This window comes from Pseudophryne corroboree, chromosome 5, assembly GCF_028390025.1.
Source record: "Pseudophryne corroboree isolate aPseCor3 chromosome 5, aPseCor3.hap2, whole genome shotgun sequence".
Taxonomy (NCBI): domain Eukaryota; kingdom Metazoa; phylum Chordata; class Amphibia; order Anura; family Myobatrachidae; genus Pseudophryne; species Pseudophryne corroboree.
The window spans coordinates 671,136,966-671,155,766 of record NC_086448.1 but is presented as its reverse complement, the minus strand read 5'-3'; the positions used below and the strand labels follow the sequence as shown (position 1 = coordinate 671,155,766).

The 18,801-nt window shown below is 46.5% G+C and overlaps 1 protein-coding gene across 1 annotated transcript in view; it reads right to left on the bottom strand.

Annotated features, from left to right (window-relative positions):
* Nucleotides 1–18,801, bottom strand: part of RP1 (RP1 axonemal microtubule associated) — a 1,008,071-nt gene that overhangs the window by 868,616 nt on the left and 120,654 nt on the right. Inside the window, exon 3 of the mRNA XM_063923729.1 lies at nt 15,442–15,613. Coding sequence (XP_063779799.1) covers nt 15,442–15,613 — 172 coding nt within the window. The remainder of the gene's footprint in view (nt 1–15,441; nt 15,614–18,801) is intronic.

The window sequence follows — 18,801 nt, the reverse complement described above, 5'->3', positions numbered from 1 at the left end:
GTAAAAATTGTAATCATAAAATTTTGGTACAGTAATCAAAATTTGTAATCACAAACTTTTTGATACGGTAATCCAATATATCATAACGAAATATGGGCCTAATTCAGATCTGTTCGCTCGCTAGCGTTTTTCGCTGTGCAGCAATCAGGTAACTACTGCGCATGCATATGCACCGCAATGCGCAGGCACGTCGTACGGTAACAAAGCGGATCGTTGCTGTGCACTGGTTCTAGCGAAGAATCCATTCGCACAGCCGATCGCAAGGAGATTGACAGGAAGAGGGCGTTTGTGGGTGTCAACTGACCGTTTTCTGGGAGTGTTTGGAAAAACGCAGGCGTGTCGAGGCGTTTGCAGGACGGGTGTCTGACGTCGATTCCGGGCTTGAATAGGCTGAAGTGACCGCAGCAGCTGAGTAAGATCAGAGCTACTCAGAAACTGCACAAGCTGTTTTTGTACAGGGCGGACGCACACGCGTTCGCACACTTGCAAAGCTAAAATACACTCCCCTATAGGCGGCGTCTATCTGTTCGCAGCACTGCAAAAATTAGCTAGCGAGCGAACAGATCTGAATTAGCGCTCCCTTGATAGTAATTGCTAACTTTGTGTTTATAATAATTAATTGGTGGGACAGTACCACCTGTGGGAGTTGCAGGAATCTGGTATACAGAAAATATTCAACAGTTTTTGGTGGTTTGTAAGTGCTGTGTTTTAGTATAGATTATTGGAGATCTGAATTAGGCTCAATATTGAAATATCAAAAACTCTCCCAAAGATGTATTACCTCGTTACAATACTTTGAGAGAATTGGCTTCTCTATACTCACACCTTAACCATCAAACAATTGCAAAAAATGACAAGTACTGCCTTTTAATAAGTATCATAATTTTCATATCAAATCTCTGTGTTGAGTTTGTATGAACTCTCCATCAGCCCATCATAAATCATAAGGAAAGAGATTTTTACAAACATATAGGCAGCATTGTACCAGAACAAAAAAGGGGGTAGGGGACTCCTATCACACTGGCGCCTGGAAAATCTGCCCTGAATTGTTCTCCTTCCCAAAGTGTCATCACACTTTAAAACAGAGAATGGTCAAAAATTGGTTGGAAGAAGCGTCACACTGTTTGACAGGCAACGGTGCTGGCAGCTTGAAGCTTCCCCCATGCGAGGGGACGCCGTACACTTTTACGATGTCCATGACGACATATGTCGACATAGCAGCCACCAAAAATCATGAAAAACTCATTGCGACTTTTTTGTGTCAACCTTTCTATATTGACCTTTTACTTGTGTCGACCTTTCAATACTGTCTACCTAAACCATGTTGACCTTTCTGATGTGTCGACATATGGCCTGTCGACCAATATTGGTCGACCTAATGACTGTTGACCTTCTTATTATCGACAATATGACCCATTCCAATTACATGCAGCTGGCTCAGCAAGATCGCTCAGCATACAGCGCTGCACAGCGATGTGTCAACGATGTGTGCTGAGTGAACACTGGCCCTGACAGACGATCTGACTAGATTTATCCTGCATGCAGGATCTTAATCGCCGGGCGATAGCGACATCTGAACATCTGTGTACTTGGGCGATCACTTTAGCCTGTTTGTGTCCGGAATTGACGTCAGACACCCGCCCTGCAAACGCTTGGACACGCCTGCATTTTTCCAAACACTCCCTGAAAACGGTCAGTTGTCACCCACAAACGCCTTTCTCCTGTCAATCTCCTTGCGATCGTCTGTGCGAATCGACTCTTCATTAAATTCAACGCTCAGCAACGATCCGCTTTGTACCCGTATGACGCGCATGCGCATTGCAGTGCATACGCTCGCGCAGTTTTGTCCTGATCGCACCGCAGCGAAAAAACCTAGCATGCAATCAGGTCGGAATGACCCCCATGGTTTTGCCTATCTGCTAACAAAAATGCTTCGATCAGGTCTGAATTACCCCTCTAGAATCTTTCTCTCAGACTTTCTGCTTACTCAGTTTCTGAAAATGCCACCTGCTGTCTGAAAAGTGGTACTGCACTGTATTTCAGACGACTTACACACGGCCTGCCATGTATATATTAGGAGGAAGGCTTATCTCGTGCCATGAATGGCAGGCCATGATACTTTTTTCAGAAAGGTAATCGTGGACACATCTGTATGTAAGCAATTGCAGCTTTTTATACTTACGATTTGTGATGTATCAGTCCTATAGGTTTTAATGTGTGTTTTTATCTTTTTTGCTACCATTTCTAAATAATATTATTGTTTTTTAAGGCAAAATATTTGCAGGGTGAAGCGTGCTATGTTCATAAATATACTTGGTCTAGATCGTGTCATAGCCGCTGGGTGTGTAACGCCGGGTAGCCGCGGCTTACGCATTAGAGGCTTGTGGATGGGTCCTCGCTGGCGCTGCGGCTGGCGGAAGCAGACAGCAAGTAATCAGACGGAGGTCCCGTATCATGAGTGAGGTAACTTCAGTGCAGCTGCAGTACATGCAGCGCCAGGCTCTGGGCGCCCCCATCTTAGTCAGAGGCACTTGACCAGGGATGGCCAAGGAGAGGCCAGAATCACTGTATTCATGCTGCAGCCAATCCTCGTGATAGGCAGGGTATATCTGGGGGCATTCTGGGCCATTCTGACACCAGTGTAATGTCTTCTGCAGCTAGTCTGCATGCTAGTGCTCTGTGCTCCCAGTTTCCAGTGTGTGTGCTCTCACTCCTGATTTCTGTTATTATTGCAGTCCCGAAGTCTGGTTCCTACCTACCTAACTCCCACACTCCTAGATCCAAACAGCTCTGAGTGGTTTACTGCTAACATCATCCTGCCTCACCCGCCCCCGTTACTGCCTCAGTTTGCGCAGAGTGACTCAACCTCTGATCACGGTGTACCGGTTCCTATGCCTACCCCAGCAAAGTCAATATGGCTCTCCAGTATCATCATCATCATCATCTTCTTCATCTTTAACGTCTTCAGTTATATACCTCATGAGAAGGAACTTCATTTAGCCAGCCCGCTAACATCCCGGAGAGATCGCCGCTCAGTCTGAACTTAGCTTAAAAGTATCGGTACCAGACCTCAGTGCTGACCCAGAACTTTGTCCAACCTGGTCACTTCTGTCCCGTAGAGTCCACCTCCTATCTTGAACCCAGTTCGGAATCACCAGTCCCGGCTAGTATACTCCTGACAGTTTGCTTTGGTCAAATGGATCCGGCTGGAGCTCAGGCCTTGAGTACGGACCTCTTACAAACCATCGCTGCTCGATTGGGAGGGTTGGAAGTGACCCAGCGTCAGTTAACCCAGTGCCTCCAGGAGATGACTTTGCAACAAGATTCCTTCCAGTCCTCTTTGAACAGTGTGCTTCCTTCAGTTCTGACTAGTTCCTCCATTAGTCAGCTTGTCTTGCCTCCAGCAGTCTCTTCTCCAACGCATTTATGGCTACCAACTCCCAAGAAATTTGATAGAAACCCCAAGCAGTACTGAGGCTTCTTAAATCAATGCGATGTGCATTTTACACTGCAACCAGGCAATTTCCCCACATCCCAGATGAAGGAGGCCAAAGACTGGCGTATAGCGGAAGTAGTGCCTATATTCAAAAAGGGAAGTAAAGCTGAACCAGGTAATTATAGACCAGTTAGTCTTACATCTATAGTGGGGAAAGTATTGGAAGGTATTCTAAGAGATAGTATTCAGAAGTTCCTTGAAGTCAATAAGGTCATTAAAAGGAATCAACATGGGTTTATGAAGGACAGATCCTGTCAAACCAACTTACTTGGCTTTTATGAAACAGTAAGCGCAAACCTAGATCAGGGTAAAGACGTGGGTGTAATCTTTTTAGACTTTGCCAAAGCGTTCGATACTGTACCACACATGAGACTTATCTACAAGCTACAAGAATCAGGGCTAGGAAGCACAATATGCACTTGGGTCAAAAACTGGTTAGATAATAGGGAGCAGCGCATTGTGGTTAATGGATCTTTTTCAACTTGGACTGAAGTGCTAAGTGGTGTGCCGCAAGGATCAGTATTAGGACCACTATTGTTCAATATTTTCATTAACGACCTAACAGAAGGTCTAGAGAGCATGGTGTCAATTTTTGCAGATGATACCAAATTGTGTAAGGCTATAAATACAGAGGAGGATGCCGAGTCTCTTCAGAACAACTTAGTTAAATTAGAAGCATGGGCAGCCAAATGGAGAATGCGCTTCAACACAGACAAGTGTAAGGTAATGCACTGTGGTAACAAGAACAAAAATTACACCTACCTACTAAATGGGGTAAAATTAGGGGATTCTGTACTGGAAAAGGACTTAGGTGTCCTCATAGATAGCAAACTAAGCAGTAGTACCCAAAGTAGGACTGCAGCAAAGAAGGCTAATAAGATATTAGCATGCATAAAACGGGGTATTGATGCTAGGGATGAGAGTATTATACTCCCGTTATATAAATCACTAGTGAGGCCACACCTTGAATACTGTGTACAATTCTGGGCACCGTACTACAAAAAGGATATCCTGGAGCTAGAAAAGGTTCAGAGGAGGGCGACCAAACTAATTAAGGGCATGGAGACGATGGAATACAAGGAAAGGCTTGAAAGACTAGGCATGTTTACATTGGAAAAGTGGAGACTAAGAGGGGATATGATCAACATCTACAAATATATAAGGGGACAATACACAGAGCTTGCGCTGGACCTGTTTTTGGTTAAATCAACACAGAGGACTCGTGGACACTCGCTCAGGTTAGAGGAGAGGAGATTCCGCACAGGCTTTTTCACAGTAAGGACAATACGTGTTTGGAATTACCTGCCTGAGGGAGTTGTAATGGCGGAATCTGTCAACACCTTTAAGTATGGGTTAGATAAATTCCTAATGGATAAGGATATCCAGGGGTATGGTGCATAGTCATGCATTATAGTTACTATAAATAGGGATAAAATGCAACGGCTGACAGCAGCATCAGTCAGAAATTTTAGTCAAATCATCATGCATAGGAGACCACAAATAGGTTGAACTCGATGGACAATAGTCTTTTTTCAACCTCAGATACTACTATGTTACTATGTTACTATGTTAGTCTCCCTGTTGAACGGCTCGGCTCTGGAGTGGGTTTCATCCCTGTGGAAGAGGGATGACCCCATACTTAACAACCATGCCAAATTCATTTCCACGTTACGAAAAATCTTTGATGAACCCGAACGGGTTTCCTCAGCTTCTGCAGAGATTATGCGCATTCGACAAGGAAATAGAACTGTACGGCCATACATCATGCAATTTCAAACTCTCACCTCTAAATTAGGGTGGAATGAGGAGGCCCTAGTTAAAGCATTCTGGAGCGGATTGTTCGAGCTCTTGAAAGATTATCTGGCAACTCGATATTTGCCCCCCCAAATTGTATGACTTGATCTCACGTTGTAAAAAGTTGACCTGAGGTACCAAGAACGCCAAGTCAAGAAGGGCAGGAGCGAGCGATTTCAGCCACGAGGTGCTTCTTCTTCTCCATTACCCATTCCGTCTGAGGAGACCATGCACATTTTTCATGTCTCTTCTGGGGCCAGAGGGAACTTAATCTCAGCTGACTTCGTTCAGAAACATCGAATTCCAACTCAGACCTCAGATCAGGGAATTGTTCTTACCACGGTGGATGGCAACCAACTCTCCAGTGGAACGATCTCCTTGCAAACTCTTCCTCTTCATCTTCGGATAGGTTCACTCCACGTTGAACAGTTACAGCTGTTAGTAATCACTAAGGCCTCTCATGGAATCATCTTGGGTCTTCCCTGGCTTCGAAGACACAATCCCAGAAATGACTGGGAGACAATGCAAATACTCTCATCTGGAGAGTCCTGCTTCTCATTTGTTGTGACCCTCCAGATTCCTTACCTTTTCTATACTCTTCTTTCTGAGACGTCTTAAATAAACAAAGTGCCAATATTCTACCTCCCCATAGACCTTGGGACAGTCTGATAGAGTTACTGCCCAGGAAGATGCCTCCTCGTGAATGAATTTACCCATTATCTGTGCCAAAAACTACCGCTATGTCTGAATATATTCAGGAAATTTTTAAAAAATAATTTATCCATCCATCCAAATCTCCGACAGGAGCAGGGTTTTTCTTTGAAAGCAAGAAAGATGGAGGTCTTCGCCCCTGCATCGACTACAGGGGCTTAAAAGAAATCACCATTAAAAACCACTACCCATTACCACTGATCACAGAGCTCTTCGATAGAGTTAAGGGATCCACACTTTCCATGAAGTTAGATCTGAGAGGGGCCTATAATTTGATACAAATTCATACTGGAGATGAATGGAAGACAGCAATCAATATGAGAAATGGGCACTACGAATATCTAGTTATGCCATTTGGCCTCAGCAACACCTCCGCTGTCTTCCAAAACTTTGTTAATAAGATCTTTTGTGATATGCTCTACAAATATGTAGTCGTCTACCTGGATGATATCATAATTTTTTCATCAGATACTCAGTCTCACCGGCAACAGGTTTGTGAAGTACTCCGTAGACTATGAGAAAACCATCTTTACTGCAAGTAGGAGAAATATGTGTTCGAAGCAACCTCCATTCCATTCCTTGGTCAAATAATCTCTACCACCGGTCTCCAAATGGATCCCGAAAAGATTCTAGCCATTCAAAATTGGATACAGCCTACCACATTACAAGCTGTACAAAGATTTCTGGGTTTTGCTAACTACTATCATAAATTCATTAAGGGATTTTCCACCATAGTTTCCCCTATTGTGGCTCAAACCTGTAAAGGAGCCAATTCTTCACGCTGCTCTTCCGATGCTGTTTCCCATTTTCAGTTACTCAAGCAATCCTTTGTCACAGAACCAGTCCGACATCAACCTTAACAAACCATTACTTCTGGAAGTAGATGCCTCCTCTGAGGCAGTAAGGGCAGTTCTTTCTCAAAGAGCTCCAGACAACACTCTACATCCTTGTGGCTTCTTTTCAAGAAAGTTTTTGCCTGCTGAAAAAAAATATACCATTGGGGAACAGGAACTGTTAGCGGTAAAAATTGCTCTTGAGGAGTGACGTTATCTTCTGGAGGGTTCCTGAGCCCAGTCTTAAAGTTGGGGATCTGGTGTGGCTGTTGACTGGGAACATGAGGCTACGGGTTTCTTCTATGAAACTCACTCCCCGATTTATTGGACCATTTCCTATAGAAAAAGTAATCAATCCAGTTGCCTTTAAACTCTGTATCTGCGAGTTCCTAACTCTTTTCAGATTTCCCTGCTCAAACCTCTAATTCTCAATAGTTTTCAGAGAAATCTTCCTTGTCTTCCTAGAGTTCTCACTGACAGAGAAGTGGAGTTCAAAATAAAACAAATTCTGTTGGACTGCAGAGGTTATGGGCTTGAAGAGCGGACTTGGGTTGATGCCTCTGATGTTCATGCTCCTGTGTTGGTGTGAAGATTTCATATTCAGAACCCCAGGAAGCCAAAGCGGTGTCCAGAGGCCATCCAGAAAGGGGGGGGGGGGGGGGTACTGTCACAGCTGCCGGGTGTATAGCGCCGAGGGTCCGCGGCTTAACCATCAGAGGCTTGTGGACGGGTCCTCGCTGGTGCTGCAACGGGTGATGGCTGGAGGAAGCGGGCAGCAAGTAATCGGACAGAGGCCTGGGAGCAGTGGGTGCAGCTGCAGTGCGGGCTCTGATCAGGGAAGGCCACTCAGAGGCTAGATTAACTGTATTCCTGCTGCAGCCATTCATCATGAAAGGCAGGGTATATCTATCTAGTAGCATTCTGGGCCATTCTGACCCACGTGCAACGTCTTCTGCAGCTAGTCTGCATGCTAGTGCTCTGTGATCCCAGTTTCCAGTGTGTGTGCTCCAGGGACGTGCAGTCAGGGGAGGCAGTGCCTCCCCTGTCATTAATGATTAAAATAATACAAAGAAGATATTTATGACTCATATTCTGTGTCATAAGTATCTCCTTTATATTAATTTGATCATTACTGCAGTGTAAATGTGTTTGGGAGGCACCAATCATGGTGCCTCCCGTTGTCAATAGGACAGGGGCAGGAACGGAGGGTGGGCGGGGGCGAGGCCATGCCGCGGGCTGTAAAAGCCCATTGAAAATAAACTGAAAAGCGACACCATTAGAATGCCGCTGTGATACAGGGACGTGCTTTCAACCCGTGAAAGCACACCCCTGTCAGTGAGGCCAGAGTGATTGGCCCGCGGATCAGTCATTGGATCTGCTGTCATCACGGTGTGGGCACGGCAGAGGTGCAGTCGTCAGTGGCGGCAGGATGCGGCAAAGGTGCGGGCATCAGTGGCGGGCGGGATGCGGCGGAGGTGATAGCCATAGCGGCAGGCAGGGATCCGAGATCCCTGCCTGCCATTCTGCAGAGTTTGGCAGCAGAGCGGTACCAGTTTTGGCAGTGTAATTTTTGAAATTCAAGATGGCTGCCGCGAGCCAATCGCAGCTTGCCACGTCATTGCCCCCTCAGGCTGACTTATATAAGCGGCGTCAGTCCAACGGCAGAGGAGGAGCTGTGAAGAGCTCCTGAAGAAAGAAGACGCCGTGGAAGTCCTGGATGGGCGACGGCCATGAAAAAGAGCTTAAAGGCCGCCGCCCACCAGGTGAAGACGACGGAAGCCCTGTGGAGGCGGCGGCCATGAAAAAGAACTTAACCACTTATCTGACGATTTATTTTGACAGAAACCGCTCCGATATTGTCGGGTTATTTTATGAGTGAATAAGGTGAAGAACATGAATTTAACCCCATCCCAAATGATTTTAGTTATAAAAAAACAGGATTTTAATACCTACCGGTAAATCCTTTTCTCCTAGTCCATAGAGGATGCTGGGGTCCACTTCAGTACCATGGGGTATAGACGGTTCCGCAGGAGCCATGGGCACTTTAAGACTTTTTCAGAGTGTGAACTGGCTCCTCCATCTATGCCCCTCCTCCAGACCTCAGTATAAGAACTGTGCCCAGGAAGACGGACATTTCGAGAAAAGGATTTACTTTTAAGTTAATGGTGAGATTCATACCAGCTCACACTTCAACCATGCCGCACACATGGCATTCAACAAAACACATGCCAACGGGCATGAACATTACAGCAACAGTGCTGAAAACATTCTTAACAAAATAACAACTGCAGGTGAAATAACGCACTGGGCTGGGTGCCCAGCATCCTCTACGGACTAGGAGAAATGGATTTACCGGTAGGTATTAAAATCCTGTTTTCTGATACGTCCTAGGGGATGCTGGGGTCCACTTCAGTACCATGGGGTTATACCAAAGCTCCAGTACGGGCGGAAGAGTGCAGATGACCCTGCAGTTGTAATGGTGAGACGCCCCGGGCAGCCGCCCAGGATGAGCCCACCTTTATAGTAGAATGGGCATTCACCGAAATCGGTATCGGCAATCCTGCCATGGAATGAGCGTGCTGAATCGTACCTCTGATCCAGCGGGCAATAGTCTGCTTAGAAGCAGGACACCCAATCTTGTTGGGAGCATACAGGACAAACAGAGCCTCTGTTTTCCTTATCCGAGCCGTTCTTGCGACATAGATTTTCAAAGCCCTGACCACATCCAGAGACTTTGAAGCAGCGAAGGTGTCAGTAGCCACTGGCACCACAATAGGTTGGTTTATATGAAAAGAAGAAACCACCTTTGGAAGAAATTGCTGACGAGTTCTTAACTCAGCCCTATCTTCATGGAAAACCAAGTAAGGGCTCTTGAGAGACAAGGCCCCCAACTCAGACACCCGCCTTGCGGATGCCAAGGCCAACAGCATGACCACTTTCCAAGTGAGAAACTTCAACTCTATCTCCTGTAGAGGCTCAAACCAATCCGATTGAAGGATCTGCAACACCACGTTAAGATCCCATGGTGCCACAGGAGGCACAAATGGAGGTTGGATGTGCAGAACCCCTTTCACGAATGTCTGAACTTCTGGAAGGGAGGCCAATTGTTTCTGAAAGAAAATGGACAAGGCCAAAATCTGGACCTTGATTGAACCCAATCGTAGGCCCGCATCCACACCCGCCTGGAGAAAGTGGAGAAAACGTCCCAACTGAGACTCTTCCGTGGGAGCCTTCTTGGTTTCACACCAAGACATATATTTTCTCCAAATACGGTGGTAATGTTTAGACGTTACTCCCTTCCTGGCCTGAATAAGAGTGGGAATGACTTCTTTGGGAATGCCCTTTCGGGCTAGGATCCGGTAGCTCAACAGCCATGCCGTCAAAAGTAGCTGCGGTAAGTCTTGATACACGCACGGCCCCTGCTGCTGCAGGTCCTCGTGAAGAGGAAGCGGCCGAAGATCTTCTATGAGTAACTCCTGAAGATCTGGGTACCAAGCCCTCCTTGGCCAGTCTGGGACAATGAGGATCGCTCAAACGCCTGTTCTTCTTATGAGCTTTAGAACTTTCGGAATGAGTGGCAGTGGAGGGAAGACATATACCGACCGAAACACCCACTGGGTCCCTAGTGCATCCACTGCTATTGCTTGAGGGTCTCTCGACCTGGAACAATATCTCTGAAGCTTCTTGTTGAGACGAGATGCCATCATGTCTACTTGAGGAACTCCCCAAAGACCTGTCACCTCTGCAAAGACTTCTTGGTGGAGGCCCCATTCTCCTGGATGGAGATCATGTCTGCTGAGGAAGTCTGCTTCCCAGTTGTCCACTCCCGGAATGAAAATTGCCGACAGAGCTCTTGCATGTCTTTCTGCCCAGAGGAGGATCTTTGACACCTCTGCCATTGCCGCTCTGCTTTTCGTTCCGCCCTGATGGTTTATGTACGCGACTGCTGTTACGTTTTCCGACTGGATCTGTACGGGTTGATCTTGAAGAAGATGCACAGCTTGTCGAAGGCCGTTGTAAATGGCTCTCAATTCCAGAACGTTTATGTGGAGACAAGTTTCTTGACTTGACCACTTTCCTTGGAAGCTTTCCCCCTGCGTGACTGCTCCCCAGCCTCAGAGACTTGCATTTGTGGTCACCAGGATCCAGTCTTGAATCCCGAACCTGCGTCCCTCTAGGAGGTGAGAAGTGTGTAGCCACCACAGGAGCGAAATTCTGGCTTTGGATGACAGGATTATCCTCTGATGCATGTGTAGATGGGATCCTGACCACTTGTCCAATAGGTCCCATTGGAATACTCTGGCATGGAATCGGCCAAACTGTATGGCCTCGTAGGCCGCTACCGTCTTTCCCAACAACCGAATGCATTAATGAATCGACACTCTTGTTGGTTTCAGAATTTGTTTGACCATTCTCTGGATTTCCAGAGCCTTTTCTACTGGAAGAAATACCCTCTGTACTTCTGTGTCCAGTATCATCCCCTGAAAGGACAATCTTGTTGTCGGTTCCAATTTTGACTTTGGAAAATTTATAATCCAACCGTGATGTTGAAGTACTGTCAGGGAGAGTGCAATGTTCTGCACCAACCTTTCCCTGGACCTCGCCTTTATCAGAAGATCGTCCAGGTAAGGAATTATATTGACTCCTTGTTGTCGAAGGAGGACCATCATCTCCGCCATCACCTTGGTGAACACCCTCGGCACCGTGGAGAGTTCGAACGGCAACGTCTGAAATTGGTAATGACAATCCTGCACTGCGAATCTCAGATAAGATTGATGCGGAGGATAAATGGGAACATGTAAGTAGGCATCTTTTATGTCCACCGACACCATGAATTCCCCCTCCTCCAGACTGGAAATCACTGCCCGCAGAGATTCCATCTTGAATTTGAACCTTTGCAGGTAGAGATTCAGATTTTTCAGGTTTAGAATCGGTCTGACCGAGCCGTCCAGCTTCGGAACTACAAATAGGCTTGAATAAAATCCTTCTCCTTGTTGTGACAAGGGAACCAGGACAATGACTGAATGCTGACACAATTTTTGTATTGCTGCATTTACCACCTCCCTGTCCGGGATAGAAGCTGGTAAGGCCGATATTTAAAATCGGCATGGGGGAATGTCCTGAAACTCCAGTTTGTACCCTTGGGACACTATTTGTACGACCCACGGGTCCAGACCAGATTGAACCCAGAAATGACTGAAGAGTTTCAGAAGTGTCCCCACCTGAGCGGACTCCCTCAAGGGAGCCCCAGCGTCATGCTGAAGATTTGGCAGGAACAGAGGTTGATTTCTGCTCCTGTGAACTGGAGACACTGTGGACTTTTTTCCTTTTCCCCTTCCTCTACCCGTAAAGGAAGGGGAACCTTTACCCTTTTTATATTTATTGGGCCGAAAGGACTGCATCTGAGAGTGATGTGTCTTTTTCGCCGGTGCAGGAGCATAAGGCAAGAATGTCGACTTACCTGCGGTAGCCGCAGCAACTTAAGCATCCAGCCCATCTCCAAACAAGGCCTCACCTTTGTACGGGAGAGCCTCCATGTTCCTTTTGGAATCTGCATCAGCATTCCATTGGCGAATCCACAACGCCCTCCGTACTGAGATTGCCATGGTACGGATTTTTATCCCAAGAGACCAATATCTTTCATGGCTTCTAGCATATACGCAGCAGCATCTTTGATATGACCTAATTTTAGGAGTATCTCATCTCTATTTATGGTGTCAATTTCCGATGACAAGTTTTCTGACCACTTTTCAATAGCACTACTCACCCATGCACAGGCAATGGTAGGCCTGAGTAGTGTCCCATTTGCCACATAAATGGATTTCAAAGTAGTCTCTAACTTGCGGTCTGCCAGCTCTTTAAGTGAAGCCATCCCAGGCGCAGGGAGAATCACCTTTTTTGTTAACGTGACAGGGCACTGTCTAAAACGGGGGGTGACTCCCACCTTTTCCTGTGCTCTGCAGGGAAAGGGTACGCTACCTGAATTCTTTTGGGAACCTGAAATTTCTTTTCAGGATTTGTCCAAACTCCCTCAAAGAGACTGTTCAGCTCATGAGATGGAGGAAAAGTTACATTAATTTTCTTTTCCTTACAAAAATAAGCCTTCTCCTGTGGTAAAGTAGGGGCCTCCGTAACTTCTAACACCTCCTTTATAGCAACAATCATGTATTGAATGTTTTTTGCTAACTTTGGATCTATTCCCCAGGTGTCGACACAGGAATCAGATTCCGTGTCAGTATCAGTTTGTACTATTTGTGCAAATGACCTTTTATGTGTACCAGAGGGATCCCCTGTGGGTGAAAAGGCAGAACTATTAAAAATCACATCTTCAACAGATTTTCTCCAGTTTTCTGCATGAGACTCAGACTTATCCAATCTCTTACTGATATGATTCACACTATCACGTAATTCTTTCACCCATTCAGGCTCTTGGTGTGCCGGCAGCGCCACTACATTACAACTCTGTGTCCCTAAAATGGCTCCCTCAGGGGAAAAGCTCCCTGCCTCAGACATGTCACACACGTGCACAAACACACCATAGACACTCCAGGGCCTATAGGGGACAGACCCACAGTAAAATCTGTCAGAGGGACACAGAAAGGAATTGCCAGTCCACAACTCAGCGCCTAAAGAAAAAATCTCTATGTCGTGTACTTTGTACACAGAGACAAAAAATCTCTGTGTCGCGTACTTTGTACACAGAGACTTTCCGCGCTATATATATTGCCAATAATAGGTTATAGTACCACAATATACACTCCCCCCCCCCTTTTTAGCACCCTGATACTTGATTCAGAAGTGGATAGGAGGATCAGCGTTTCTTCCCCTGCTATGTGCTGGAAGAAAATGGCGCTGAGCAGTGTGCTGGCTGCCTGAGGAAGAAACCCCACCCCCTGCAATGGTGCGTTTTTCCTCAGCTATTGAACTAGATATTTATACTGGCGGGGGTGTATACCACCTTTTGCCAGTGAGAGTAGGTTTCATGCTGCCCAGGGCGCCCCCCGTGCCCTGCACCCTGCTGTACACTGTGTTATGGATAGCATGTTCGCGCAGCGTTCCTGCTCACTGCGTGGTACCTTAAGCCGTCACGATGACCGGAGATCCCTCTCTGCAGACTTCCGGTAATACTACTCACCAGTCTTCTGACTTCTGGCTCTGTTAGAGGGGTGACGGCGTGCTGTGGGAGTGAGCGCATAGCTGTGTTCAGTACCCTTCAGGAGCTAATGGTGTCCTGTCAGCAAGAAGCAGAGCCATGAAACGCTTTAGGAAGTTGGTTCCTACTTCTTCCCCCTAAGTCCCACGAAGCAGGGAGACTGTTGCCAGCAGTCTCCCTGAAAATAAAAAACCTAATATAAAGTCTTTTAGTGAAACTCAGTAGAGCTCCACTAGAGTGCGACCAGTCTGCCTGGGCACATTTTCTAAACTGAGGTCTGGAGGAGGGGCATAGAGGGAGGAGCCATTTCATACTCTGAAAAAGTCTTAAAGTGCCCATGGCACCTGCGGAACCGTCTACACCCCACGTTACTGAAGTGGACCCCAGCATCCTCTAGGACGTATGAGAAATATATATATATTTTGATTTTTAAACATCGAAACATCGGTCGGGAACACCACGACCATTGTAACATCGCAACCATCACGGCTTTCATTTTGAAAGCTGGGACAGCCTCCAGGTATACGGGGGTGGGGTGGGGGGGGGGTTGTCTAGGGTTGGCTTGGGAGAGTTCATTTACACTCCCCAGCGGCTGCCATTTTCTGCAGCCGCTGGAGGGGGGGATCCTGCCGTGCTGACCGATCATCAGTGATCGGCAGCATGGCAATCAGTAGGGGAGAGTGCAGGAAGGCAGAGGGACCTTCCGGTCCCTTTGACAGCAGCAGTGGAGGGAAGTTTCTCTTCCCTGCCGCTGCTAACACTCTCTATCTGACTGGTTGCATCCCGTGCGACCAGGTCAGATAAAGCACTTGCAGGCATGGTCGCATCTGATGCAATCATGCCAGGCAAGTGGTTAAAGGCCCCCGCCCCCAGGTGAAGACCGTGAATAATAAAACTTTTTTTTTTTTTACAAACGTGGTCAGCTTTATCTCTTAATATGCCAACACGGAAATCACGTGGGGTGGTCTTCAGTATGCCGACTGACGGGATCCCGGCGCACAGTATACCGGCGCCGGAATCTCGACAGCCGGCATACCGACACTTATTCTCCCTCGTGGGGGTCCACGACCCCCCTGGAGGGAGAATAAAATAGCGTGGCGCGCATAGCGCGCCACCGTGCCCGTAGCGTGGCGAGCGCAGCGAGCCCGCAAGGGGCTCATTTGCGCTCGCCACACTGTTGGTAAGCCGGCGGTCGGGCTCCCGGCGCCGGTATGCTGGTCGCTGGAAGCCCGACCGCCGGCATACCATACTGAACCCTCCACGTGGCACCTTATAAATTACAGATAATAAAAGATAATAATAACAATATGGCATTTTTCAAAGCCAGAATGTATGCAGCAAAGATTTATTAAAAAGAACATGTAAAATGTCTAAATGATATATGTCTATAATGAGAATTGATAGCAAATGATAAGAAAGGTCATTAATAGAAGAGTTAGATTTATTCTACTCACGGCTTCTCATTTCTGGTTTTGTTCTTGATTTAGGAAAGACGCGCTGGTAGATCCCAGGTAATTTAGCAGGAAGATACTCTGCCTCAGACTCATAATTTACTGCCTTAAAAGGCTCTCTGCCGGCTGCCACTATTGTTCCAGAACTCAGCAGGAGAGCGTGGGTGCTAAGAATCTGTAGGACAACAAAAGTAGCCAAAAACATGGAATGTTACAATATTTTACAAACCGTGATAGAAATAGATTAATATACCATCTCACAACACCATCTCAGAGATACCATTTCAAAGTTAGTACTGTTTTAATAGTATAGATGAAAAAAAATATATAATATGTATATAAAACAGGTTCAGGATGTGTGACCGGTTGACGGGATGCTGGCGTTCACAATACGTACGCTGGCATCCCGATCTTTATAATCCTGACAGGGGCAAGGTTAAGCATGCTATCCCCTCTAACCCTCCTTTCATGCAGCCTAACCCTAACCATCCTCCCCCCTTAGTGCCCTTAGGGCCTAACCCTAACCTCCCCCCCCTCCCTGCAGCCAAACACACAACCCCCACAGCCTTACCCTAACCCTACCTGTGGCACCTAAACATTACCTCTCCCCCGGCCCTAATCCTAGCCCACCCACTATACTTACAATCAGGATGCTGGGTGTCGGGATTTTGGCCCCATAATTCTGACTGCCGGGATCCCGACAGCCAGCATCTTAACCGCATGCCGTATAAAACATTGGTATATACTCTGCTTACTGCAATTTGTAGTAAGACCTCAGGCACTGCAGAAAATAAAAGAGGAATTACAGAACTCCATGTGATGAGCAGGGCCGTAGCTATGTGTGTGCGGAAGGGGCACCGCATATAGCGCTGCAGGGTAGGGAGCGTTGATTGCGACACTTGTCAATTATCTGTTTTAATTACTTTCCCTTGCAGCTTCCACTTAAGCCCAGCATCTCCTGACCGCCCCTGTCTCCAACCCTGACCCCTTCTGTCACTAATACTTATAAAACATTCATTAACTCAGATTGAGAATTCTTTGTTATTCAGTCACACTGTCCCTTATTACATTTCAAGATGCTGACATAACTGGGATTCAAACCCATTGCCTGTGGCATTGCAGTCAGACAATCTATTTATTGAGCTATCTGCCCTTGCATAGAAAGGTAGATAATTCTAAGCTAGAGAATTCTAACTATTTGCAGCTTACCTTGTACTTTATGAAAAAAATGATCAGCATTGCAGCTGAGCAAATCTACAAGAGATTGGATGTATGGCTGTAAACTAGGTACTGTAAATCTGGTCAACTGCAATGCTGATTATTTTTTTACAAAGTATCAGTAGCTTCATATAGAGCTCATAGTTTTTATGCAGGATCAAATAGCTCAATAAATAGGGTGTTTGATCAGAATTCAACAGGTTATAGGTTTGAATCCTGGGTATGGCAGTATATTCAAACCTGTTATTAAAAAAAAGGGTATTGTAAGTGAATAACAACGAGCTCTCAAGTTACATGCGTGAATGTGGTATAAAGAGGATGTAGGAAGAGGCATCATAGCATGGGCTTTCTCCGGAAATGCACCCAATGTCCCTATTGGAAAAATGGGGGTCTAGTTATGGCTCAGGTGATGAGTGGGGTTCTTCCCATCACACGACTCATCATTTTCTGTTGGTTCTCTTTCTGTTTTCACCAACTTTTTACTGTTTGAGATCTAAGGGTATATTTACTAATGTTCGATTTTGGGTTTTTGGTGATTTTGCATTTGAGGATTTACTAAAGGCAAAATCGAATATAAAACCAAATCCCACTTAAAATCGGATATCGGCAAAACATTGGTACTTTCACTTGGATTAATTTAGGATCCCCTGATTTACTAACATTCAAATTGAAAATCAGACTACAAATCCCAAATTAATAGATTAATAACAGGCAGGCAATTTTAGCTTCTAGACTTCATTCTAATTCCTAAACCTTCAGTACCTATAAAAGTAGACATGATAGACGCTATGCCAATGTTTTTGCAATTATGCGCATACACTAAAGTCTAATAGCGATGCCACTTGCTTAGTTTACCTTTACACAGAGTGCTTGACAGTCCGGCATCATTTGTGGGCATTGATGGGGGAATAGTGGCAGAGTCACAGTCATTTTTGGGCACACCTGCGAATCCGTAGATAAGCAGCATGACTCTGGCATCTCTATTCAGGAAATCATGCTGCCAGAGTCAAGCCAGATATTAATAATACTGGAAAGGCCTGCTGTATGTGCCAGGCCCAAATTACATGATTTCCGTTATTTTTATACATTTTAAAAGAAATCAAGAAACACGTGAGGAATTGTGCACATCTATCTATCTATCTATCTATCTATCTACAGTATATACAAATGGACGTGTGTGTGTGTGTGTGTGTGTGTGTGTGTGTGTGTGTGTGTGTGTGTGTGTCGGTGTATGTATGTTCCAGCACAACTCTGGAATGCCTGGAGCAATTTACATCAAAGTTGATACACATCTGGCTTACAATCTGGAAAAAAATACTGTGGGGGTAAGACACCCCTAGCACCCCTAGAGGTGGGGGTGGGAAGGGGGTGACATGTAAAAATCCAGAGTTTTCAGCATAACTCTACAAAGCCTGGACCAATTTACACAGAGGCACACATGGGTAGGGGCAGAGGCACCCACATGTAAGGGCAGAGGCACTCACAGGTATGGGCAGAGGCACACATGGGAAGGGGCAGAGGCACCCACGTGTAAGGGCAGAGGCACCCACAGGTAGGGGCAGAGGCATCCATGGGTAGGGGCAGAGGCACCCACAGGTAAGGATAGAGGCACACACAGGTAGGGGCAGAGGCACCCACGGCATACGCACACGCAGGGGGGGGGGGTTCCGAGTACCTAGAAACCCCCCCTGGCCGGCAATGTATCACACAGCTCACCGATGTGTGTGACTTTTTTTTTATACATCGGCCGAGCTGAGGCACTGGCAGTAATTTGCTGTGCAGCTGCATCCTCCGTCCAATCCATACACTCTGACTCTGGCCGCTGGCTGCATGCAGAGGAATCAGCTCCGCCCAGGCTGTTCATGCGGTTGGAGCTGGAGGGGCAGCGGCGACAGACTTTCATCACTCCCTAGTCCCACACTTAGTACACTCAGCAGCAGTAAGGTTTGTGTGCTTTACATTTGCGCAGGGAGCAGGGGGGAAGGCAGGCGCCGGTAGTTATGCTGGTTGGGTCACGACACTCAAAGTTCGGAGTAACTGCAGCTCTTTCACCAGCATGAGGGGACTGGAGGGGGTGGGTAGACTTGAATAATGATGGTGTCTGTGCTGTCCATGGTGGAGGGATGATGGTGCTTGTGTTCTCTG